The sequence below is a fragment of the Trichosurus vulpecula genome, chromosome 6 (assembly GCF_011100635.1).
Source record: "Trichosurus vulpecula isolate mTriVul1 chromosome 6, mTriVul1.pri, whole genome shotgun sequence".
Classification (NCBI taxonomy): domain Eukaryota; kingdom Metazoa; phylum Chordata; class Mammalia; order Diprotodontia; family Phalangeridae; genus Trichosurus; species Trichosurus vulpecula.
The window spans coordinates 273,270,393-273,297,046 of NC_050578.1; the positions used below are offsets into that span (position 1 = coordinate 273,270,393).

At 41.7% G+C, this 26,654-nt stretch overlaps 1 protein-coding gene across 1 annotated transcript in view; it reads left to right on the forward strand.

Moving 5' to 3' along the window:
* The first annotated feature begins 22,368 nt into the window (after positions 1 to 22,368).
* The window catches only part of LOC118854044 (solute carrier family 22 member 11-like), a 52,783-nt gene continuing 48,497 nt past the window's right edge, over positions 22,369 to 26,654 (forward strand). The window contains exon 1 of the mRNA XM_036764350.1: positions 22,369 to 22,770. Within this exon, the coding sequence (XP_036620245.1) occupies positions 22,369 to 22,770 (402 nt within the window). The remainder of the gene's footprint in view (positions 22,771 to 26,654) is intronic.

The following is a 26,654-nucleotide window of genomic DNA, read 5'->3' on the forward strand; positions in this document are numbered from 1 at the left end:
CAATGGGAAGCAGGGAAGGGACTTTGTGTTCCTGCATAGGTATTTAAGCTTGCTTTTGTGTCTATAGGGTGTGTCTATTCTATGAGACACCCGCCACTGCAGTCACATAATAAACTTATCTTTTATCTTCACCTCTCCCAAGACTGAATGAGTTATTTCTCACAAAGCATTCCTAGTAATATCCCAAGGAAAGATACCCACTATCACCACTGTTATTCGATATTGTATTAGAAATGCTAACTATAGCAATAAGAGAAGAAAAAGAAATTGAATGAATTAGAATAGGAAATGAGGACAAAAAACATTCACTCTTTGCAGATGATATGATGGTATACTTAAAGAATCCAAGAGAATCAACTAAAAAGCTGGTTGAAATAATTAATAATTTTGGCAAAGTTGCAAAATGTAAAATAAACTTACATAAATCATCAGCATTCCTATATACTACCTACAGAGTTTAGCAGCAAGAGACAGAAAGAGAAATTCCATTTTAAAATATTGTTGACAACATAAAGTATTTGGGAGCCTACCTGCCAAGGCAAAACCAGGAACCACAGGAATACAACAAAATACTTTTCATACAAATAAAGCTAGATCTGAACAATTAGAAAAATATTAATTGCTCATGAGTAGGATGAGCCAAGGAAATAAAAATGACAATTCTACCTAAATTAATTTAATAATTCAGTGCCATTCCAATCAAACTACCAAAAAATTATTTTACAGAGCTAGAAAAAATAGGAGTGAAAGTTATCTAGAGGAAAAAAAGGTCAAGAAAATCAAAGGAATTCACAGAAAACAAATATAAAGGAAGGCGGCCCAGCAGAATGAGATCTCAAACTGCATTCTAAGGTGATAATCATCAAAACAATCTGATTCTGGCTAAGAAATGGAGTGGTGGATCACAGAAATGGATTAGGGAGACAGACACAGTAGAAAATGACCATAGCAACTTAGTGTCTGATAAATCCAAAGATCCAAGCTTCTGGGACAAGAACTCACTATTTGGCAAAAACTGCTGGGAAAACTGAAAACGTTAGGCAGAACCAATTAGGTATAGACCAACACCTCACACTTTACATGAAGATAAGGTTAAAATGGCTACCTGATTTGGTTGATTGGTTGTTGTCCCTTGTTCTCAAAGAGGACCAAAATGACATAACTATGCTGGAATCAAGTTTCAATGTGTCCAGCTGTGGCCAATCAGACCAATATGAGCTCAGAACACTCTACCACAGGTCCGGCACAAATAGTCCATGTTAACATTTGGGGTGAATACACTAAATTTGTGCATCCTGCATTTCCTTTGAGCTGTTTCAATTCTGCTTTACTCATAGAGTACATAGTTGCCATGTGTGAGTTCTCCATAAAACAGTCTTTTTGGCAAGTGTTCATTTTGCTTTCAAATAACGTGGCCAGCCCTTCAGAGCTCTGAAGCAGAATTTGAATGCTTGGCAGTTTAATTCTAATAAGGACCTCAGCGTCTGGTACCTTATCCTGGCAGGTGATCTTCATAATCTTCCTAAGACAACTAAAATGGAAACGATTCAGTTTCCTGGCATGGCACTGGTAGACTATCCAGATTTCACAGGCATATAACAATGAGGTCAGCACAATGGCTCTGTAGACCTTCAGTTTGGTAGTCAGTCTAATACCTCTTCTTCACCATACTTTCCTTCAGAGCCTCCTGAACACTGAGCTAACTCTGGTAATGTGTATGTCACTGGAAAGTATACTGCCAAGTTAAGTGAACCAATCCACTGCATTCAAAACTTCTCCATTTGACAACATGGCTGAAAACATCATGCTAAAAAGCCTGGGAGTGAGCACACAGGCTTGTTTCACTCCATTGGTGACTGGGAAGGCACAAGAGCATTGTCCATTATCTAGAACCTGGGCAAGCATGCCGTTGTTACATTGACGTACAATGCTGATGAACTTCTCTGTGCAAGCAAATTTTGACATAATTTTCCATAAGCCCTCATGACTAACAGTATCAGAGGCCTTGGTCAGGTCTACAAACATTGTGTACAGACCTCTGTTCTGCTCTTGGCATTTCTCCTGGAGTTGTGGGGCAGCAAACATCATATCAACTGTTCTTCTGTCCTTTCTGAAGCCACACTGCCTCTCAGGTAGATGGTCATCTTCTAGGTGAAGTATCTCTGTCAAGAATCTTGCCAGCAGGGGTGGAGCCAAGATGGCAGCAAGAAAGCAGGGACTCGCTTAGGCTCTCCCCCAAATACAGAACCCAAGAAATAACAGAGGGAAGCAGGTCTCCAGCCCAAGATGGCCTGGATGGTCACTGGGAAGGGTGTATCACACCATGCTGGGAGCAGAGCACAGCCCAGGATGGGTTGTGCCAGAACAGACCAGATGCTGAGGAGATCGGGCAGAGCAGGCCATAGAGCACTGAATCACTGAGCTGTAGCAGGTACCAGACTTCTCAACACACAGACACCAAAGACAACTTAGCAGGTCAGTGGGAAAACTGCTGGATCAGAAGGAGAGAAGTGCGTGGTCAGTCCCAGCCCTGGGGGCAGCAGAGGTGGTGCAGTATGGTGGCTGCAACAGCCGGAAGCTCCTGTGGCTGCTTCCAGAGCTACAGTTGCTTTTGGCCCCAGGCCCAGTGGGAGGAATCAAGTGGCGGATCAGAGCAGGAGTGTAGGAAGCACTTTGCTGGCACAGAGGAAGGGTTCTCTTGCTTTGCCTTGTTTGAATCTGAGTCATGGTCCTGGTTGGCGGTTCTTTGGGGAGGAGGAGTGCTGGTGTGGCAGAGTTTGCTGTGTAGAAGTAGCTCTGAAAACAGCAGCGCAACGCTCCAAAGCTTGGAACAAAGAACTCCCCATTCTGAAGCCAGTCATACCCTGACAAAAACATCAAGGGTCAAATAGTTGTCTGGGCACATGAACAGGCAGCGAAAAACTCAGACTATTGAATCTTTTTTTGGTGACAAAGAAGACCAAAACATACAACCAGAAGAAGTCAACAAAGTCAAAGAGCCTACATCAAAAGACTCCAAGAAAAATATGAATTGGTCTCAGGCCATGGAAGAGCTCAAAAAGCATTTGGAAAAGCAAGTAAGAGAAGCAGAGGAAAAACTGGGAAGAGAAATGAGAGTGATGCAAGAAAATCATGAAAAACAAGTCAACAGATGGCTAAAGGAGACCCAAAAATACTGAAAAATAACACCTTAAAAAATAGACTAACCCAAATGGCAAAAGAGCTCAAAAAGTCAAGGAGAAGAATGCCTTAAAAGGCAGAATTAGCCAAATGGAAAAGGAGGCCCAAAAGACCACTGAAGAAAATACCACCTTAAACATTAGAATGGAGCAAATGGAAGCTAGTGACTTTATGAGAAATCAAGAGCCAAAAAAATGAAAAAATGGAAGACAATGTGAAATATCTCATTGGAAAAACCGCTGACCTAGAGAGTAGAGCCAGGAGAGATAATTTAAAAATTATTGGACTACTTGAGAGCCATGATCAAAAAAAGAGCCTAGACATCATCTTTCAAGAAATTAGCAAAGAGAACTGCCCTGATATTCTAGAGCCAGAGGGTGAGATAGAAATGGAAAGAATCTACTCATCACCTCTTGAAAAAGATCCCAAGAAGAAAACTCCTAGGAATATTATAGCCAAATTCCAGATTTCCCAGGTCAAGGAGAAAATATTACAAGCATCCAGAAAGAAACAATTTGAGTATTGTGGAAACACAATCTGGATAACACAAGATCTAGCAGCTTCTACATTAAGGGATAAAAGGGCTTGGAATATCATATTCTGGAGGTCAAAGGAGCTAGGATTACAACCAAGAATCACTTACCCAGGAAAACTGAGTATAACACTCCAGGACGAAATATGGATTTTCAATAAAATATAGGACTTCCAAGCATTTTTGAAAAAGAAAAGACCAGAGCTGAAGAGAAAATTTGACTTTCAAATGCAAGAATCAAGAGAAGCATGAAAAGGTAAACAGGAAAGAGAAATCATAATGGACTTACTAAAGTTGAACTGTTTTGGTTACATTCCTACATGGAAATATGATATTTGTAACTCATGAAGCCTTTCTAAGTATAAAGGTATTTGAAGGGAATATACATACATACATGCATACATACATACATGTATATGTATGGGCACAGGATGAGTTAAATATGAAGGGATGGTATCTAAAAATAAATAAATACAATTAAGGGGTGAGAGAGAAATATATTGGGAGAAGGATAAAGGGAGAGATAGAATGGGATAAATTATCTCATGCAAAAGTGACAAGAAAAAGCAGTTCTATTGGAAAGGAAGAGGGGGCAGGTGAAAGGGAATGAGTGAATCTTGTTCTCATCAGACTTGACTTAAGGAGGGAATAACATACACACTCAACTGGGTGTCTTACCATACAGTAAAGTGGGGGAAGGGGATAAGAGATAGGGGATGACAGAAGGGAGGGCAGAATGGGGAAGAAGGTAATCAAAAGCAAACACTTTTGAAAAGGGCCAGCATCGAGGGGAAAAAATTGAATAAAGGGGGACAGGAGAGGATGGAGGGAAATATAGTTAGTCTTTCACAACATAACTGTTATTGAAGTGTTTTGCATAATGATATATGTGTGACCTATGTTGAATTGCTTGCCTTCTCAAGGAGGGTGGTGCACGGAGGGAAGAAGGGATAAAGTTTGGAACTGAAAGTTCTAAAAACAAATGCTCAAAAAAAAGTTTTTTACATGCAACTGGGAAATAAGATATACAAGCAATGGGGTATAGAAATCTGTCTTGCACTACAAGAAAGTAAGGGGAAAGCAGATAAGGGGGGAGTGGGGTGACAGAAGAGAGGGCAGACTGGGGAAAAGGGCAATAAGAATATATGCCATTTTGGGGTGGAGGAGGGTAGAAATGGGGAGAAAATTTGTAACTCAAAATCTTGTGGAAATCAATGTTGAAAACTAAAAAATATTCAGTAAAGCAATAGAAAGAATTTTTTTAAAAAAATCTTGCCAGCAATGACTAACAGAAAGACACCCCTGTGATTGTCACAGAACAATCTATTGCCTTTACCTTTGTGGAGATGGACAATGGAGGCATCGTTGAACTCCTGGGGAATAACCTCCTCTTGCCATATAATCTGGAAAATTTCAGTCAGCTTTTGTATGAGCAATGGACCTCCTCCTAAATCTCAATTGGAATACAATCAGTACCAGGTGCTTTGCCACATGAAAGAAGCCTAATGGCATTCAAAACCTCTTCAGTTGGAGCTTTAGCTAGAGAGGGATTGACTTCAGCCTGAGGTAAACGGTCAGTGGCCTCAGCATTGATTGATGATATTCTTTTGAGAACACTATGGAAGTGTTCAGCCCATCTCTCTAGGATGATGTCCTTATCACTAATCAATGTGACTCCATCATCATTGAGTAGTTGAGCTGCACCATGGGTCTTTGGCCCATAAATAGCCTTCAAGGCATCATAAAAATGCTTTGGATTATTACTATCAACACAAAACTGAATTTCATCTGCCTTCTTACTGAGCCAAGAATCCTACCTCTCTCTAAGCTTTGCTTGTACTTCACTTTTGATGGAATTAAATGCTGCCTTCTTAGAGATGGATGAACTATCCTGCTGGTAAATCCTGTGGAGTTCTCATTTTTCATTTAGCATATTCTGAATTTCCCCATCATTTTCATCAAACCACTCTTGGTGTTTGCAAGTGTTCTGAGCCAGATGAGAGAATGCAGTGCTACACACCAAGTCTCTGAAAGCTGACCACTCTTTTTCTGCTCCACTGTTACCAATTGTGGGTTGGCTCAACTTTTCCTCCAAGTTAGTAACTAACTGTTCCTGCTCAAAGAAGAGCTATAATTTGTTGATATTAATTCTTCTGGTAGTCATTTTGCCTTGGGGGCTCCACTTTTGTAGAATGCAAATATTTAGCTTGGAAATATTTAGCTTGGAAAGGATAAGTCTATGATAAGTCCAGCACTCACCACCACACATTGCCTTCATCACTCTCACATCCTGTCTGTCTCTTCTCCTTACAATCACACAGTCTATTAAATGTCAATGTTTGCTGCAAGGGTGCATCCGTGAAGTTTTGTTCCATTTAGGTGAATAGAAGACAGTGTTGGTGATGAGAAGGTCATGAGATGCATAAGTCTTCAGTAGTAAGTGGCCATTGCCATTCCTATTTCCAAATTCATTCCTCCCTAGGACTTCATGTCATGTCTGGTAGTCTGAGCTTACTTTAGCATTAAAGTCACCCAGAATTATAAGCTTGTCCTCTTTTGACACATTGATGATACGGGTCTCCAGGTCTTCACAAAATTTTTCTTTGACCTCAGCAGGGTTCATCATGGTGGGAGCATAGGCACTGATGATAATGGCATGATGTTTTCCTGAAAGTAGCAATCACATTGTCATGAGCCTGTAGTTCACTTCTTTTGGCAGGCATACAACCTTGTTGAGTAGATTAGTTTTGATTGCAAAACCTACGCCAGCTTCATGACATTCCCTTTCACTGAGTCCACTCCGGAAAAACATGTATCCAGCTCTGACTTCAGTAAGCTGGCCTTCATTTGCCAGCCTTGTTTCACTCAGGGCTGCTATTTGGATGCAATACCAGATGAGTTCTCTTTGCAACAAGAGCTGTTCACCTTTCAGGTCTACTGGATTTTGTGTTGTCTATAAGTGTGTGCCTATTCCATGTGCTGATAGTGAATGGGATCATCTTTGCAGAAGTTTTTGTACTTTTTTGTGTTTCAACCATGGAGTGGGATTCTCCACCTGCCATGGTAATCAGGCCAGGGTTGGGTAAGCAGACAATTTTAGGACACCTTTTCTAGCCCTTTCCTCACACCAGGAGGTGAGCAGTGCATCCAAGGGGCTGTTGAATACCACTGCTGCTTCCAGTGAGAAACGACCCTATGGCCTGGGCCACTTGTGTGCAGGATTGTGACTACAGCTCCCAGTGTATCCTCAACTGCTGCTTCATCACTTGCCTGTTGCCACAGAACTTTGAGATAGGTATAATGGTTGAATGGTATGGGTGATGTCTTTTCATTTGTGCGTAAATTGGATGTAAGTGAGGCAGAGTTGCACAAGGTCATCAGACTCTCTCCTCCAGAGTCATCACAGTCCAGTGGTAGGACAGAATCAAGATGACTGGTGATGGCTCAAAATGCAGTGGATGACCTTGGTGTCTTTGAGGTCTAACTAAGCTCTAAGCACTCCACAGCACCTGCTTCAACTGCCTTCATGGCTGTTGGAATAAATAGTTCTCATCTGCCCACTCCACCAGGGGAAGTCTTCGCATGCTTGGGGTAGACACCCCCAACTCACCAATGGGTTTGAGACCCCTTGGTTACCCTCAACCTGGTTTGTCCTGTCTGCGAAAATGGTTTACTGGGGTGTGACTACTGCCCATGCTAGAGCTTCTTGCAGCCACAGGTGAGAGTTGGGTAGAACAGGTGGACACCAAAGGTGGAAAGCAGCCCTGAAAAGGGTCAGCAGCCATCACACCAGAGGTACCTCCCTGAACACACCCTGCACCCCTCCATAAGAAAATCAGAGGAGCATGAAATAATTTTCTTGTAAGATCTTTGGAAAAGGAAAGAAGTTATGACAAAACAGTAGATAAAGGACATCACAAGAGGGCATCATAAAATGGATGGTTTGGATTATATTAAATTAAAAAGAGTTTGCACCAACAACAGCAATGCAGTCAAGATTAAAAGGAAAGCAGAAAGCCTAGGGGAAACATTTTACAGCAAATTTCTCTGCTGTAAGGCCTCATTTCTCAAATACATAGAGAACAGAGTAAAATTTATAAGAATACAAGTTATTCCCCCATTTATAAATGATCAAAGTATATGAACAGGCAGTTTTCAGATGAAATAATCAAAGCTATCTGTAGTCATCTAAATCAAAACTGATTAGAGAAATGAAAATTAAAACACCTCTGAGGTAGCACTTCACACCTGTCAGATTGGCTAATATGAGAAAAAAGGAAAATGATAAATGTTGGAGGAGATGTGGGAAAAGTGGGACACTAGTGCACTCTTAGTGAAATTGTGAACAGATCCAACCATTCTGGAGAGCAATTTCAAACTATAGCCAAAGGTCTATTGCCCCAGTAATACCACTACTAGGTCAGTAAGCTTGAGAGATTTTTTAAAAATTAAAAGCATCTATCTATACAAAAATATTTATAGCATCTCTTTTCATGTTGGAGCAGAAAATTAGAAAGTGGGAGGATGCCCATCAATTGGGTTAAACAAGTTGTGGTCTATGATTGTGATGGAATACTACTGTGCCATAAGAAATGTCAAGTAGGATACCTTCAGAAAAAACTTGGAAAGGTTTACATGAATTGATGCAGAGTGAAGTGAGCAGAACCAGGAGAACATTGTGTACAGTAACAGAAATATTGTGTGATGATCAACTACGAATGACTTAGTTATTCTCAGCAATGCAATGGTTAAAGAAAGTTCCAAAAGGCTCATGGTTTTACTTTGTTTTGTTTTGAGTTTTTGGGCATGTGTTTTCTTTAACAGCATGACCAATATGGATATGTGTTTTTCATGATTGCACACATATTACCTATGTAGAATTGCTTGCCATCTCAAGGAGAGGTGAGAAAAAGCAGAAGGAAGCAAGGAATAGAATTGGGAACTCAAATTATTTTTTAAAATGTTTTGAAATTTTTTATATGAAATTAAGAAAAATAGAAATCAAAATTAAAATAAAATATGAGATGATAGATCCCTGACCAGGGTGGAAGTAGAATCCTTCTTGATTCCAGGGCTTTGTCTCTTTTAAATATTTTCTATGAGAGCCAGTATGGCTTCAGAAAGGACAGAAGAACAGTCGATATGGTGTTTGCTGTCTGACAACTCCAGGAGAAATGCCAAGAGCAGAACAGAGCTCCGTACACAATGTTTGTAGATCTGACCAAGGCCTCTGATACTGTTAGTTGTGAGGACTTAAGGAAAATTATGTCAAAATTTGCTTGCACAGAGAAGTTCATCAGCATTGTATGTCAATGTCATGATAGCATGCTTGCCCAGGTTCTAGATAATGGACAATGCTCTTGTGCCTTCCCAGTCACCAATGGAGTGAAACAAGCCTGTGTGCTCACTCCCAGGCTTTTTATCATGATGTTTTCAGCCATGCTGTCAAATGCTTTCAATGAGGATGAACACAGCATCAAGGTCAGCTACCACATTATTGGTAAATTCTTCAACTTGAAAAGGCTACAAGCCAAGATCAAAGTGAAGGGAGTGTTGGTGCATCGTTTTATGTTTGCAGATGATTGTGCACTCAATGCAGCCTCTGAAGCTGAGATGCAACAATTCTCTGCTGCTTGTGCTAGTTTTCACCTAACAATTAACACCAAGAAAACACGGGTGCTCCATCAGCCACCATCACACCATCCATATGTGGAAACTTCAGTTACAGCAAATGGAGAAGTTTTGAATGCTGTGCATAAGTTCACTTACCTTGGCTTACTTGGTTACTTCCCAGGGATGTACACATTGATAATAAGGTTGACACACACATTACCACAACTAGCTCAGTGTTTGGGAGGCTCGGAAGAAAAGTATGGTGGAGAAGAGGTATTTGACTACCAAACTGAAGGTCTACCCAGCCATTGTGCTGACCTCATTGTTATATGCCTGTGAAACCTGGACAGTCTACCAGCACCATGCCAGGAAACTGAATCACTTCCATTTGAATTGTCTTAGGAAGGCAGGAGAGCAGGATACCTGGCAGGATAAGGTACCAGACACTGAAGTCTTTACTTGAATTAAACTGCCAAGCATTCAAACTGCTTATGAGAGTGCAGCTCTGATGGGCTGGCCACATTGTTCAAATGCAAAACAGATGCTTGCCACAAAGACTATTTTCTGGAGAACTCACACAGGGCAAGTGTTCATATGGTAGTCAGAAGAAGCAATACAAGGACACTCTCGAAATCTCTCTTAAGAGTTTTGGAATTGATTGTGTGACAGAAAGACACTGGCACAGGACTGTTCAGCATGGATTTCCCACATCATACAAAGTGCTTTGCTCTATGAGCAAAGCAGAATTGAGTTAGCTCAAAGGAAACACGGGATTGGTCTGATCAGCCACAGTCAGACACACTGAAAATTGACTGTAGCATAGTGATTCATTTTGGTCCTCTTGGAGGGCTAAAGACAACAACCAACCAACCATTTATGCTACATATAGAGAGCTTGTTTGTACATATGTGCTTGTCATCTTTCTTATTAGATTGTGACTTCCTGGAGAGCAGGGACTGTCTTTTGCCTCTTTTTTAAATCTCCAGTGTTTCACACTGTACTGGGCACCTTGAAAATGTTTGTTGACTAAGTGACAACTAGAAAAGAATTCTAAGAATACATCTGGCAAGTGTACTAAAAGTGTTATTAATTAAAAAGGATAGGGAAAGAGGAAGTGACTGAGGACTATCCACCAAGCTGGACACCATAGTAAGTAGCTAAAATGAAGAAGACCAGCCAGTGGTAGCCTCATATCTTCACAGCAGACAAAATTCAAGGCAGGAGCCAGTAGTAAAATCCATAGCTTCAAAGGTTTAAGCCCAAGTGTCCAAAGTTTGGAAAACAAGAAAAAGGAGTCAGAAGTTCTGAAATAAGGGCCTCCTAAATGCAGGGCAGTTGGTCTTTGAAAGACCAGGACCTAATGGTATCAAAGGGGCCAATGAGCAAGCATTAAACTAACTATAGATACAGCCACTCCTTTCTGAGGTGCAACCAGGTTCATTCACTGAAGGAGAAGTCCTGGAGACAGTGAGTTCAAGTGAGCCCAGACAGAAACCATTGGCCCCAAGGGCATCTCAGAGGAGAGCCAGGCTGAAGGAAGTCCCAAGGGAAGGAGAGTTCGTTCCACAACTGCCTCCTCAAGATGCCTGTCTATCTACAGAAATCATAACATGGAAGAGACCAGAGAATATAGAAAATGGTTCAACTTAACTGACAAAATGATCATGTCTGATGCCCTAAGCAACATTCTGACCCCAAAGTTCCCCTGCCCCCTATATCTCTATAGAAAGCATGGAATTGGGATCTAGTTGTCTGGGACCAAGGTTGGCCTTTGGATTCACCTGGGTTTGGCTGCCTGCCAGGGTTACTGTCACTTACATTAGTGACTTCATTTTATGTATTGTTGACCTAGTCCTGCTCATTCCATTGTGCATTTGGTAAATACAACTTTTCCCATTTTCTCTGAATTCTTCACATTTTGTTATTTCTTACAAAGCCCAGGGCCCATGCACAGACCCACCTCCCATTGACACATTACTGTGCTGGCTGGATTGGGACCCAGTGTTTGCACATAGGCACCCATGCATTTCACCAAGCTGGCTTTTGATCTTGAGGGAACTTCTTTGCAGGACAGGTGAGTCAGAGAAGGCAGGCAGTGAAGCCCAGCAGAGAGACGACTACATGACAACATCCTGTCTCATGATCCTCCTGCCAAGCCAAATACAGTATGTAAGGTGGGGGTGCATCCCCCCCTGGTGATGAGGACAGGGAGCAAGAGAAGAGAATGGGCCAGGATCTGAAGTGAGGAGCTGGCCACAAATCAGAATGAGAAAGCCATGAGTGGACATGCACAGGGGAACAATGAGGAGGAGGAGGAGCAGGATGACGATGATGATGATGGTGACAGCTATCATTTGTATAATTCTTTAAGATTTGGGAAGCCCTTTGCAAAAAAAAATCTTATTTGATCCTCACAACAACCTTCAGAGTAGGTGCTATTGTTACCCCCATTTTAGAGATGAGAAAACTGAGGCAAACAGGTTCAATGACTTGCCAAGGTCACAAAGCTAAGAGATGACTGAGGCTTCCTTGTGAACACAGGTCTTCTTGACTCCACATCAAGTGCTCTATCCATTGAGCCACTTAGATCCCTCACAAAGTTCAGAAAAAGAGACAGACAGAGAGCTGGGGTATATTTCACACAGAGAGAGGGACATGGGTGAAAGCAAAGGAGACTGAGAAAGGGGGATCAGACAGAGCAGAGGAAGACCAGGACTGAGCTATATCAGGAAAGCCTTGGTGTGAGACAGTATTCAGGAGGCGGGAGTGGTCAACATGCTTCATGGAGGTCAAGGAGGATGAAGACAGAAGGTCTATGAAGAGATCATTGGTGATGGTGGTGGTTAAACTGGCCTTCCGTTCCACCTTAACCACAATATGGTGAAGCGAATGCAACAGGTATTCTTGCCCCCATTTTAGAAATGAAGAAACTGAGTCTCGGCTCATTCAACTGCCTTAATCTTGGTCACAAAGCAAGTACTGCTCAGAGGGGGAACTAAAACACCTGACCTCCTGCCCAGTATTCTTGCTACCACATTGCCTATAACTGTCCCAGGAGCTGAATCTCCATGAATCAGTCAATGCTTCCTGCAGCACATTCCATCTGACTCTCAACTAACTCAGCCATGCCAAAGCTACCCATCTTCAACCTGAAGTTGGTGCATAACCAATGGATTCTGTAAATGAATCTTTGTCATACTTAACCCAGAAACCTGGCACTGCTTTGTCTCTGGTTTACAGTGAAAACCCTTCTCTTTCCTGGAAGTATCTGCAGCAACTTTTATGTCATCACCTTGGACTCTACATACAAGTTGGAGCTCTACTAGGGATCCTCTGGGCATAGGTGCTCCCATAGAATGGGCATTTAAGCACCCAAGCTTGGTGCTGATGTATCTTTCCAGCTAGACACTAAACCAGGAATGGTCTGAAGTATTTTGGCACCCCCACCTCCACACAGACCTGAGACCAATGCCTACCTACACTGCTCCATCAAAGTGAGGAGGAAAGTTCTGGGGGAAGTGTCCTCATTTGTTTAAAAATACATCCTGTGTTTTGTTGCACTTGAATGACTACTTTCTTCACTCAGTAGGTTTATGGAGGATTCATTGAGACTGGTATCCCAGTCCTGATTGCCTTTGAGGATCTCCTACCTGAAGTTGGAGGTAAGAGAAGATTCCAGATCCTTCAGGTCCTTTCTCTGGCTATCCGTCTAATATTTATAAGTAGCCATTTTCTGCTAGAGAACTTCACTGCCTTTGTCCCTGAGCACCAGTACTTAGAAGCTTCCTCTCCATTTCAGGACAATTTCCCTTGCAGAATATCAAGCCTTATCATTCTCTCTGTACTTTCTCTAAACCCCTTTACCATTGCCCATCTCAAAGTCAAGGGGCATTTCAAATTAGGTGCTGCTTCATTTTCTCTATCCTCAACTTTAGGACAGATTAATCCCTTGTTCACAAAGCCCTCAGCATTTCTTCAATTTCCAACTTCACTACATTGATCAAAGTCAGGTCTATAATTACAATTTATTTAATCTTTATCAAGGCTGAAATTCTCGTTAAGGCAAATCATTAATTTTAGTGCGGCCCTGTTTTTTTTTTTTAGCAAAGTGAGCTCCAACAAATATTTAGATAATTGAAAATACCTATTAACATACTATCCTGCTGCAATGTGCCAGGTTGGTGATTAATTTGCCCAACTCTTCATCCAATTTCTACTTCTGCCCAAGTGGACCGTAGTATACTCCTAAATAATATCAGATCTGTTACTCTCTCCTGTGACTCTTATATCAACCTCCCTTCAGAATTCCTGAATTCTATGACTATTTTTCAATGACTGTGAAATCCTTCATTAAGTCATAGTCATTACCTACTGCATTTTGTCATCAACCTTGTAATTCTAATTTTGGTCATTAGCTGATATTTATGGCTAAACGATAAGGGAATTAATAAAATTCACTTAATTTGTAAGTATAAATTTAAGATTAACTAATGATCATAATGTCTATCTTATCCCTATGTGAAATTTGTTCCGTATGCATATACATATTTGTGAAGGCTTTTGTTTTCCTGTCTTTCTCCATAGGTGGACAATGGAGAGAGGAGAGGTAGAGAATTTGGAAATGAAAATCTAATTTAATTTTTTTAAAAAGAACCCTTGCATTAGATCTCAGTTCTGACATTCTATGCAGAAAGCTAGCTTCCATTTCTGAAATTCTAACTCATGTCTTGATTGATTCAACTTCCCTGGTCCAGATGAATGCCATCCTTGAATCTAGAAAGAAACACCACTGAAAATCATGTTTAAAAGTCATGGAAAACAGGAGAGATTTAGACACAAGACTAGAGAAGGGCAGATATTGTCTCAATTTTCATAAAGAGAGACAAAGACAATAGAGTCTTCAGACTGCAGGCCAATGAGCATGACTCCAATTTCTGCACTTGCGGCACAAAGAAATCAGCATCACTAGGAGAAGATATGGCAGGCATGGATGGACAGCAGTTGACTTGAAAAAGATCTGGGGTTTTTTAGTGAACCAAAAGCTCTACATGAGTGAGGAGGGGGATAAGGCAGCAAAAACAGGAAATGTGATTTAGGGCTACAGAAAAGGTCTATAGCTTTCAGGAATACAGAGGTGATAGTCTTTCTGTCCTTAGCAGTAGCCAGAACCAATCTGGAGTACTGTGTGTTTAATATTGGGTCCCTTGGTTCAACACAGGCATCAATGAGTTGGAGAAGGTCTAGAAGAGAACATACAGGACCTTGAAGGGCCTGGAGTCTATGACATATGACTATCACTTGGAACAATTGACTATGTTTAGTACAAAGAAGAAAACACAAGGAAGATGGACTAGCTGAATTCAAAGGCAGGTGCAGGAAGGATTAGGCTTGATCTGCTTGGTTCACAGGACAGAGCCAGAAATAGTAGAAGTTACAAAGAGACAAATATGGGCTCAATGTCAGGAAAAGCTTCCTCCGGATTGGGACTGCCCCAGGGCTTCAGACAGAGGTGTATCCTAGAGCACAAGGGGTGGAGTGTAACCAGAATGGCCTTGTTTTCTTTGAGTGACTCAGCTTACCTCACTGAGCCCCGCTGGGCCATACCTGGGAACAGAGAACTTCCTGTGTGACCTCTTCCGGGGCAGGAAGTCCAGAGACTCATGGCCTGCGAGCACAGAACTTCCTGTGTGATGAGTCATGGGGCTGGTGGGGGGGGGGAGGTGTTAACTCCAGAGCCACGCCCTGTTGGGTGTTAACCTAGCCTGCGCTAGGGGGAGGGGCCAGCTCAAGAATCAATTGGCTCTGGTCATTCAGGCGGCACTTGATGATGTCAAAAACTCTATAAGAGGGGAGAGGACAGCTTGAAGAGCTCTCTTTCCTTTTCCGGTTGGTGTGGGAGCAGCGGCAAGCAAGCGTGACTCTGGGCCAGCCCTTGCTCTTGGGCCGAGCCCAGATGTTGGTAACTATGAATTGTATTGGGTCTGTCTGTTGATATTTCTAATTTGTTTGTATTTTGGTTTTGAGGTTCAGGGTGCTGGTTTGTTTCCCCGAACTAAATGAATGTTCTGAACTTCAGGGTGCTGGCTTTTTCCCCTGAAGTATGTCTCTTGATGCTTGTCTCTTTGCTCCCCTGAACTAACTGAATGCTAACTGAATGCTGGCGTTTTTCCCCTGAACTAAATGAATGCTGTCTGTATGCTAACTGAATGCTGGATTAAAGTAAGCTGGTCAACCCCTTCACTGTGCTTTCCTTGTTTAAGCAGATAAAAAGAACCTGTGCTTTCCTGGTGTCCCGGTAGCTTCCTGGGTGCTGGCAGCCTCCTAAGTGCTGGCTGTGGGGGGGATCTTACGCTCCTACAGAAGTTGCTGGCTGGGTTGTTAAAACAAGAGGTGACATGATGACTTAGTGAGGACTTTCTAAGGGGATTCTTTTCATGGATAGGCTGAACTGGAGACCACTGAGATTCCCTTCCAACTCTCACATTCAGGAATTCAGAGATTCAGGGAGATGAGCTCTTTATCATCTTATGCACAGCCACAATGATCTCCATCCTCCTATCTGCTTCCTGGGTTCCTGGACTTCCCACATAACACAGGTGCTCCTTAGACATTGCTATTATGCTCCAAAGTTGTGCCCTCTTTCCAGTGGTGCTGTGTGCACCCATGAGAGAGTATGTCCCAGCCTTATGGGGAAAAGTTCTGCCTGTGGGGCCTAGGATATACAACCCACTGGTGGGTACTTTGGGGCACACAGACTTGGCTGGGTCTGTACTCATAGGTGACAAGACTGAAATTGGACTGGACTTCATGTCATCTATTTTTGAATGAGGAAACTTAGGGTAACCCCAGTGTGACTTGTCCAAGGCAACACCGTGGAAGAGAAGCCATGACCAAGGTCAGGTGGCCCTTTCCACCATGACACACTGCTTCCTGGACTAGGCCAAGTCCCTTTTTCCTTCCCCCCAAGGAATAATGAGGCCCTGGGAAATGCTTTCTTCCTCTATTCAGTATCCTGAAGCCTTCTGAAGCACTGGAGAGTGGCTATTGGAATACCCCAATTGCCTTCTCCCAATTTGAGGTCTGGGATGTGAGAACAGAGAATGTCAAAAGGGGCCTTTGAAACATAGCCATAGATGACATTGCCCAGGGGAATTACCACCAGGTATTTGGACTGAGAAATCTGCTTTAGGTGACTGGGCGTCACATGTCAGGTTCTACCTGGAGGTTCTTTTTTTGCCAAACATATTTTATTTATCCTCTACCTATTTTCTACGTGTATTATATACAAAAATTGCCAAAAAAAGAAGAAAAACAACAACAAAAACAACAATAAAAAATAAAAACATATTATGTCTGGTTGGTGACAGTGAAGAAATAAGAGCATCAAATATCTGTTGTGTCATTTGTTCTCTTGGCCAGTCTAACAATCTTGAGGAGTCATTGATCTGTTGTTAGTAGTAATTCAAGAATTTCATAAGTTTATATGATGGGCTCGAGTTGATTAATAATCTCCTTATCTTGAATTTCCATATTAATGCCCATCATCTTCACAACAGATTCTCTAAAATTGATGAGTTTGGTATATCACTCATTAGTGAGAAATTCCAGGGACTGATGGGCCATTCTATGTCCTCTCTGGCTTCTTGCTCAGCATAGTCTGATGTTTTCAAATTGATGGCTTTTGGAGCTGCCTCCACTCTACCATTTTCAAACATTTTTAAAGATTCCTGGAGTTTCTCAATGGTATGGTCTTGAAAGTGGATGATCCTCCAAAGCTCAGTTTTTATGTGTTTAGTGGACAATTTCATTTTCATGAGCTCTTTCTCAAGTCTCTCCACCTTTTCTTCCAGTCTTTGGATTGCAGGGTTCTGCAAGCTGTGCTCCAGCTCAGTCTGTTGACATAAGATAGAGACATCTCTGAGCCCACTCAGTTAGACAAAGGAAGACCATTAGGCATTAGGCTTTTCCTGGTAATTAGCTTACATTCCTTGGAAAAGTCTTGGGGGCCCAGGACACTCGCCAAATGGCAGGAACTCAGTCTGTTTTTTCTTTTGCAAACTGGGGTTTGTAGTTAGTGGCTGGGGGCAGGGTTTTTCTAGCAATAGGTGGCAGTTCAGGTATCACAGAAGAACTGGAGATGAGCAGTATTCCCAGTCTCAGGGAACCAAAAAACATGAAGAGGTTTAATCAAAATGATGATGGTAGGGGGCCATACGCTTCTGGGGGTGCTCATGACACCAAAACACCAACACGCCGGGTCCTGCAGAAAGAATTCAACTCAAGCCTTCTCAGCAAGGGAAAAGTCAAAGTTTATTAGGGATTCACCATAATGAGTTGTCTTAAGAAATGCCACCCTTTGTGACACCTGTGTTCACAAGCAGGCCAGATTCAATCTAAGCTGAGCTACATTGAATCTGAGCCCTACCTGGAGGTTCCAACAGGGAGGAAGAGAAGGAAAGAAATACAATGGAGCATGATGTTGAGATGTGGGAATGGCTATGGGAAGGTCTATGGGTGCAATCTTAACTGAGAAGGCCAAGAACCATCCCAATTCAATGTCCTGACCATGCCTTCTCCTCTCCAAAGATCTGGGGCTGGTGCTGGAACTTCCTACCTCAATTACAATGGTGGAGGTTTATATATACTTGGGTTATAGTTTAACTGTCAACATAGTCATAAAAGTCCTATCCATTGATGTTTAGCACTGAACAATTTGGCTCTAAGTGCTATCGTTGTGGATATGGGAACGCACTTGCTTTTTTGGTGCAATGAGGCAGAGACCCACAAGAGTATTCCAGGCTGAGGTTTCCAGGGACCTAAGACAAGATGGTGTCCTCATCAAGAATTTCCATCTCACTGCTTGGCAGCAGTGAAATTTTAAAAGAAGTTGTTGCCAATGATCAACAATCATGGAAAACAGCTGACATCTCATCCTCCAGTAGCAAGACTAAAAAGTTCAGCAAAGGCCGTAAGATCAAGTGGACTCAAGCAGAGACTTGGCAAAAGCCTTGGCAAAGATGGGCTCTGGTTGAAACCATGCAAGATCTGGCTGGATGAGGAGAGCTCATTTCAGTTGTCTGAAGGCCTGCTCAGTGGACTGATCTGAGCCCAGAGGCTTCCTGCCCCCTGCACCTGATCTCCAAGTTAACCAGAGAGCACCAGCTTTGAGATTGCAAGGCATATCAAGTTTAAAAAAATGGTTTGGACGCAAAGGCAAACATCTTCCTGATTCCTCTGGGATCACAAGAAAATGGTTGGTTTCCTCAGTTAAATATAATAAAGATTAATTGATATGGTGCAGAGGTTAACCTTGAACTTCAGAGTAAAGAAGGTTAAAAGACGACTATTTCAAACAGAGGGGAATGTGCTTGGTAAAATATTGACTTTTGGTAACTCAGCATCTGCTTCAATACATGTATAGATTAGCTCAAGGTCTTCAGGGACAAGGGGGAGGAAAGCTAGGCTAACCAGACGCTCTAGAGGTGAGGTAAGACCTCAGGTCACATCTGACACTTACCGTGTGACCCTTTCCAAGTCACTTCACCTCCATCTGCCTCAAATGGCAATAGTTTCACTTACCTGTGAAGTGAGTACTACAGCTATTATAGTCCTCATTTTACAGATGAGGAAACTGAGGCTCAGAGTGCTGAGGTGATAATGGCAATGGAGAAGACATTGATGTCTTCCTGGAGCATGTGCCAAAAACATAGAGAATTTCCCAGCATTCACCAAGACAAATGACCCCAACTCCCTTAGGGTGAGATCCATGGGACCATGAATGGTGCCCTAATAGATGCCAAAAGTACGGAATCTTGCACAGGGAAAGGAAGAAGATGAGCATGCAGGTTTTTCTCCTCATGAATGCCCACTGAAGAGGTATTGCCCTTTGCAGGAAGTCTGCAAACTACATGGAGAGATCTCCAGAGGGTTACCTAACTCAGGACCCAAGCTCCTCTGTCAGTATGCAGGCATAAATTTGGAGCTCCCAAGTACCCACAGATGGATTTTTCCCATTAGCCCTTAGCCAGAGGATGCAATTAGCTCAAAGAAAAAATATTGACTTGAATAGCATAGCTAGATTTCATGTAGAACATTTTCTTCCCCCAGCCCCAATGAATTCAGAGAACATCTTCTTGCAGTCATATTCACAATACATGAAAAAAATGAGCATGTACAGAGATCAGGCAAGAAGGACCCAGAAAAAGGGACACACCTGCCTGGCAACTAACATCTCAGAGGCTGTGGGGCCCCTGATCCTTTCTGAGATGTCTGAGTTGTTCTCTCTGGGCAGGATGTGTCAGGGAGGGCTGACACTCTGCTGGGCTCACTGGGCCTCCTCTCTGAAGGCTCCATTGCTGTGCTTGGTCAGAGATGGTCTCTGTAGCCTCTAGCTTCTGTAGAGTAGAAATACTTGGCCAGAGCTTCACTAGGAAACTTGAGACAAATGTCGCTAATGAAAATGGATGCAAAAATCTTAAATAAAATACTGGCAAGGAGAGCATGGCAACATATTGCAAAGATCATACTCTGTGACCAGGGGGGACTTATACCAGCAATGCAGGACTGGTTCAGTGTTAGGAAAAGTATCAGCAAAATTGACCACATCCATACCAAAAACAACAGAAATTATGTGATTATCTCAATAGATGCAGAAAAAGCTTTTGACACAATGCAACATGCATTCCTATTTTAAGAAAAACACTGGAAAAATAGGAATGAATGGAGCTTTCCTTAAAATGATTTGTAGTACTACTTCTAGGTCTGTTTCCCTAAGAGATCATAGAAATGGGAAAAGGATGCATATGTACACAAATATTTAAAGCAGCTCTTTTTGTGGTGCCCAAGAATTGGAAATTGAGGGGATGTCCATCAATTGGGGAACGGCTGAACAAGTTGTGACATGTGAATGTTATGGAATACTATTGTTCCATAAAAAATTATCAGCAGGCAGACTTCAGAAAAATCTGAAAAGACTTACATGAACTGAAGCAGAGTGAACTGAGCAGAACCAGGAGAACACTGTACACAGTAACAGCAATATTGTATGCTGATTAACTCTTAACAACTCAGTTATTCTCAGCAACACAATGATCAAAGACACATGACGGAGTCTAACACAGATTAAAGCATACTATTTTTCACTTGCTTTATTTTGTGTGTGGTTTTGTTTTTGTCTTTTGCTGTGTGATTTCTTGAATACCATGGGCAATATGGAAATATGTCTTCATGCATGCACAGATATTACCTAAATCAGAATGTTTGCTATTTGAGGGAAGGGGGAGAAAAAAGAGGGAAGGAGAGAATTTGGAACTCAAATTTCAAAAACAAAGTTTAAAAAATTTTACATGTAATTGGAAAAAATATTCAAAAATGAAATAAAATATGGGGATAAGAGATCCCTGACCAGGGGAGATGTACAATCTCTCTTGTTTCCAATGCTTTGTCTCTTTTGATTATTTTCTATTTACTCTATATATATCTGGTTTATACATACTTTTTTGCTTTTTCATCTCTCATTAGATTGTGAGTTCCTTGAGGGCAGGGACTTTTTTTGCCTGTTTTGTACCTCAAGTGTTTAGCCCTGTACTAAGCATTTAAAATGTTTATTGACTAAGTGACAATTAAGAAATAATTGTGAGAATACATCTCACAAGTCTATCAAAAGAGTTTTAAATTAAAAGGGATGTGAAAGGAGAAGTGGCTGAGCTCTATCCACCAAACTGGATACCATAATAAGTAGCTGAAATTGAGAAGACTAGGAGGTGAGAAACTCATAACTTCACAGCAGACAAAATGCAAGGAAAGAGCCAATAGTAAAAATATATGGCTTCAAAGGTTTATACATAAAGGTCTTAAGGTGAGAAAACAAGAAAAAGGAATCAGATGTCGTGATAAAAGGATGAAAAGCCAGCCTCCTAAGTCCAGGGCAGTTGGTCTTTGAAAGACCAGGACCTAACGATGTCAAAGAAGCCAAGGAGGAGGTATTAAACTAACTGGAGATTCAGCCACTTCTTTCTGACATGCAACCAAGTTCATTGACTGAAGGAGAAGTCTCAGAGTCAGCGAGTTCAAGTGAGCCCAGGACATCTCAGAGAGGAAGACCCAGGCTGAGGGATGCCCCAAGGAAAGAAGAGCTCTTTCCACAACTGCCCATCAAGATGTCTGTCTATCCATAGACACCATAACATGGAAGAGATCAGAGAATATAGAAAACAGTTCAGTTAATCTGACAAAATGATCAGGACTGATACTCTAAGCAATGTTTTGACCTCAAAGTTCCCCTGTCCCCTATATCTCTATAGGAAGCATGTAATTGGGATCTAGTCCTCTGGGATCAAGGTTGGCCTTTGGATTTCATATGTGTTTGGGAACTCAGAGGCAGAACTCCAACACAGTCTACCCTGACATACTGCCCAGCATCATTGCCAAGACGTGGCTTCTAACTGCCCCTGGAGCTGAACCTCCATGAATCAGTCAGTGCTTCCTGCAGCACAATCCACTTGGCTCTCAAATGACTCAGCCATGTCAAAGCTACCTACCCATCTGAAATCTGGGGTTGATTTCTAACCAATGCATTCTGGAAAATTATCTTTGTCATACTTAACCCAGAAAACTGGCACTGCTCTGTCTATGGCACTTCTTTTTCCTGGTAGTATCCGGAGCCCTTTCTGTAGGTCTCCCTGTCATTACCCTGGACTGCATGTGCAGGTTGGAGCTCTATGTGGGATCCTCTTGGCATAGGTGCTTCCATATTTATTTAAGCACCCAAGCTTGGTGCTAATGTATCCTTCCCATTAGAGAGTAAACCTTGTACCAGTTTTCTTCATGAATGGTCCGAAGGATTTTGGCATCCTCAACTGCACACAGACCTGAGAACACTGCCTGCGTATATCGATCCAACAGTGTGAAAAGGAAGGTTCTGGGGGAGGGCCCTCACTGATTTTAAAAATACACCCTGTCTTCCGTTGCAGTCAAATGACTACTTTCTTCAATCAGTAGCTCTCAGAAGAAATTCTCTTCTTGGGGCCAGCATCTCAGTCCTGATGGCCTTTGAGGATGTCCTACCTGAAGTTGGAGATAAGGGAAGATTCCAAATCCTTCAGGTCCTTTCTTTTGCTCTCCCTTTAATATTTATAAGTATGCAATATCTAATAGAGAACTTCACTGCCTTTGTCCCTGAGCACCGGTGCTGGGTTCACTTGCTTGACAATACCTCAGCTTTGCTCAATGTCAGTGGGAATCTTAATTTTAGTTCCCTTCTAAAGCTTTCCATCCCCTTGGATTCCAATGGGAAACTAGAGAAATGTCACCGATTCTTCTGGCCACAGGGGCTCCCCTTGGGTCCAAATGTCACAGGACAAAACCTGAGCCAGCTGGAGATGGAGCCATGTGTGGATGGCTGGGTCTATGACCAAAGCATCTTCACTTCTTCCATTGTGACTGAGGTAAGAGGTTCTTCCTGCTTCCCCTTTCCCATCCCAGGAAGATTTCATTCTCCTTTTGAAAAGGTACCACTGATTTGGAACTTGATTCCCTTTGATGAAGGACAGAATTAGATTTCTCTCCTCTGCCTGCCCACAGTTCCCTTTGTGATAAAATAATCAGTGAGGCACCTAGTGATTAGTTCCTGCTGCAAAATACAAATCAACAATGCAGAGAGTATTTTTCTGCAGATTTTCTTTATGCTAAATCACAGGCTTACACAGTCAGTATAACACAAGATTTAGCAGCTTCTACACTGAAGGATCATAGGGCCTTGAATATGATATTCTGGAGGGCAGAGGAGACAGGAATGCAACCAAGAATCACATATGCAGCAAAACTGAGCATAATCCTTCAGGTTGAAAAATGGATCTTCAGTGAAATATAGGACTTTCAAGCATTCCTGATGAAAATACCATGGCTCAATAAAAGTGTTACTTTCAAATACAAGACTCAAAAGAAGCATGAAAAGGTAAAGAGAAAAGGGAAATCATGAGGCTCAATTAGGTCAAACGGTTTACATTCCAACATGGGAAGATGATATTTGGAACTCATAAGAACTTTCTCATTGCTAGGGCAGTTAGAAGGAGCGCATATATAGACAGAGGGCACAGATGTGAGTTAAATGTGATGGGCTGATATCTAAATAAATTAAATTAAGGGGTGAGAAAGACGAATGCACTAGGGGAAAGGGAAAGGGGGAGGTAGAATGCGGTAATTTATCTCACATAAAAGAGGCAAGAAAGAGCTTTTACACTGGAGGGGAAGATGCAGGTGGCAAGGAACCCTTGAACCTTACTCTTATCAGAACTGGCTCAAAGCAGGAATAACATACACACTCTGGCATAAGGAATTTAGCTTACCCTATAGGAAAGTAATAGAGGAAGAAGATAAAAGAAAGGGGAGGGGACTGATAGATGGGGGTCCAAATTGAAGTAGACAATAATCAGATGTAAGATACTTTTGAGGAGGAATAGAATGAAAAGAGAGAGAGAATAAAATAAACAGGGGGTAAATAGGATATAGAGAATTACAGTTAGCAAACATTTTGCTAACTGTATTGAAAAAATTTTGAAGCAAGTTTCTCTGATAAAGGCCTCATTTCCAAAATATATAGAGAACTGAGTCAAATTTAGAAAAGAATAAGAGCCATTCCCTAATTGACAAGTGGTCAAAAGATGTGAATAGTCAGTTTTCAGATGGAGTCATCAAGCTTTCTATAGCCATATGAAAAAAATGCTCTAAATCACTATTGATAGGAGAAATACATATTGAAACAATTCTGAGGTACCACCTCACACATATCAGAATTGGCTAATGTGGCAGAAAAGGAAAATGACAAATGTTTGAGGGGATGTGGAAAATGGAAACAATGCTGATGGAGCTGTGAACTGATTCATACATTACGTAGCACAGTTAGCAACTATGCCAAAGGTCTAGAAGACTATGCATATCCTTTGATGAAGCAGTACCACTACTGGTTCTGTGTTACAGAAGGATAAAAAACAGGAAGGAAAAGGCCCCGTATGTACAAAAATATTTACAGTAGTTCCTTTCTGGTGACAAAGAATTGGAAATTGAAGGCATAACTATCAATTGGGGAATGGCTAAAATAGTTGTGGTATATGGTTGTGATGTGATACTATTGTGCTATAAGAAATAATTGACAGGATACTGTCAGCAAAAACCTGGAAAGATTTATATTAAATGATGCAAAGTGAAATGAGTAGAACTGAGAGAACATCATACATTGTAACAGCAATATTTTAAGATGGTCAACTGTGAACAGCTTCACTATTCTCAGCAATACAATAATCGAATACAACTCTGAAGGACTTATAATGAAAAATTATATCCATCCCCAGAGAAAGAACTGATGGAATATGAATAAAGGTCCAAACACACTTTTTTAAACTTTATTTTTCTTGATTTTTAGATCTATGGTATTTTTAATGGCATGATTAATTAATTAATGCTACACATGTATAACCTATACAAATTTCTTGCCTTCTCAGTTGGGGGAGGAAGGGAATATAGAGGCAGAGGGAGAACTTGGAACCCAAATTTTTAGAAAACAAATGTAGGAATTATGTTAACATATAATAGGGGAATTTTTTTAAAAAAAAAAGAAATGTTTACCTTAGAAATGAGAAACTACTTTAATTATGAATATCACTTGTATAAGTAAATGTATAGATGGAGTTCATTTATTTTCTGTTCTGTTATTAATATCACCATAGTTAACTAGGCAAGCAAGAGAATTTCTGAATTAAGGCTATGAATCAGTTGATATTAGCTAATTCCCTTTTAAATGTGCTTCTCTTCCATGTTTTACTCTCTGTAGAAATAAAGAATATTTTTAAAAATTTAAAGCACACGCTCATTTGAATGGAAAAAAATCTGAATGCCCCAGAGCTTCAGCAATCTTAGATGGAATACGAAATATGTTAACCTTATGAGTATGGAATTTTATGGAAAGCAGGAGGGGTGTGTCACAGTGTACACATCAGAAGGGGAAAGGTAAGGATGTCTGCATCAGGAAGGTCAGGATCAAAACTAGTTTGGAATGGATGTGCCAAGCTTGACTGTATTGATGTATGATATACAATTGTATGATTGTATGATGGAGAGAGGGGTGGAGCCAGGATGGCCACATAAAAACAACACCTTACTGGAGCTCTCTCACAAATTCTGTGAGATACCTCTAAAAAAGCAAATCTGAGCAGATTTGAGAGAGTTAAAAGCCACTAATAGACTGAGTGGGGCAGGAGCACCAGGTGCAGAATGGTAACAGACCATACCAGAACAGGAGCAGCAGAAGAACCCAGGCCAGTGCGTCAGTCTGGGAGAGCGCTGGGCTCCAGTAACACAGGAGCATGAGCAGGCACAGGGTGGAAGTACTAGCTAGTGCGGTAATCAATGCCCAGGCCTCTCAGCCCAGGACAGGAGTCTTTTGGAGCTACTGGAGACATCAGTGCAGAACTGGCAACCGTGGGAGCAGCTACCCCTGAGACCTCCAGCCCACACACATTCTAAAGGTTTGAAACTCACCTTCTTGAAATTCTGGGAGCCATGCTGACAAGGTCAAATGGCTCTCCCTCCCTTCCTCATGCAGATGATACTCCCTCAGGAGAAATCCTGATATAGAGAAGCCAGAAGTGGGGCTTCAGTAGCCTTGTAGCTCAGGAAGCTGGGCAGTCCCACACTTATGGTAGCAGAAGGATACTAGTTCAAGAAGACAGCTGTCCCAGCAGGACCCACCTCAGCAGAACACCTGGAGTTCCTGAGCCCCATGAGGCTGGAGCTAGCAAACATCAACACCAGGACCCCAGACATGCATTTGCACAGGCAGGGGAAGTGGCAGACACTAGCACAGACAATGGCTGAGACCAGCCCTGGTATGTAAATGCAACCACAGGGGGAGAGGAGAATTCCAGAAGCCAGATCACCCCTCCCCAATACCTCATGAAACCAGAAGTCACAGCACACAATGGCAGTGAGCTCCAAAAGCAGAGATCCACTTTAGAAGCCAGGGGGAAAAAACAAACACTATGAAAAAGCAAACGAGGAAGCCAAAGACTGTTGATTCCTATTATGGAGAGAGGGAAGATCAAAACACCAATTCAGAAGAGCATTGACACTATACCCACATCTGAAACTTCAAAAGGAAGTGTGAACTGCTCTCCAGCCCAAAAAGCATTCCTGGAAGAATTCAAGGAGGACTTTAAAGACCAAATTAGGGAGGTAAAAGAAAAAATGGAAAAACAATTCACTGATGATAATGAATCTTTAAAAAGTAAAATTGGCAAAATGGTTAAGGAGGTTCAGAATATAAAGAGAGAAAATG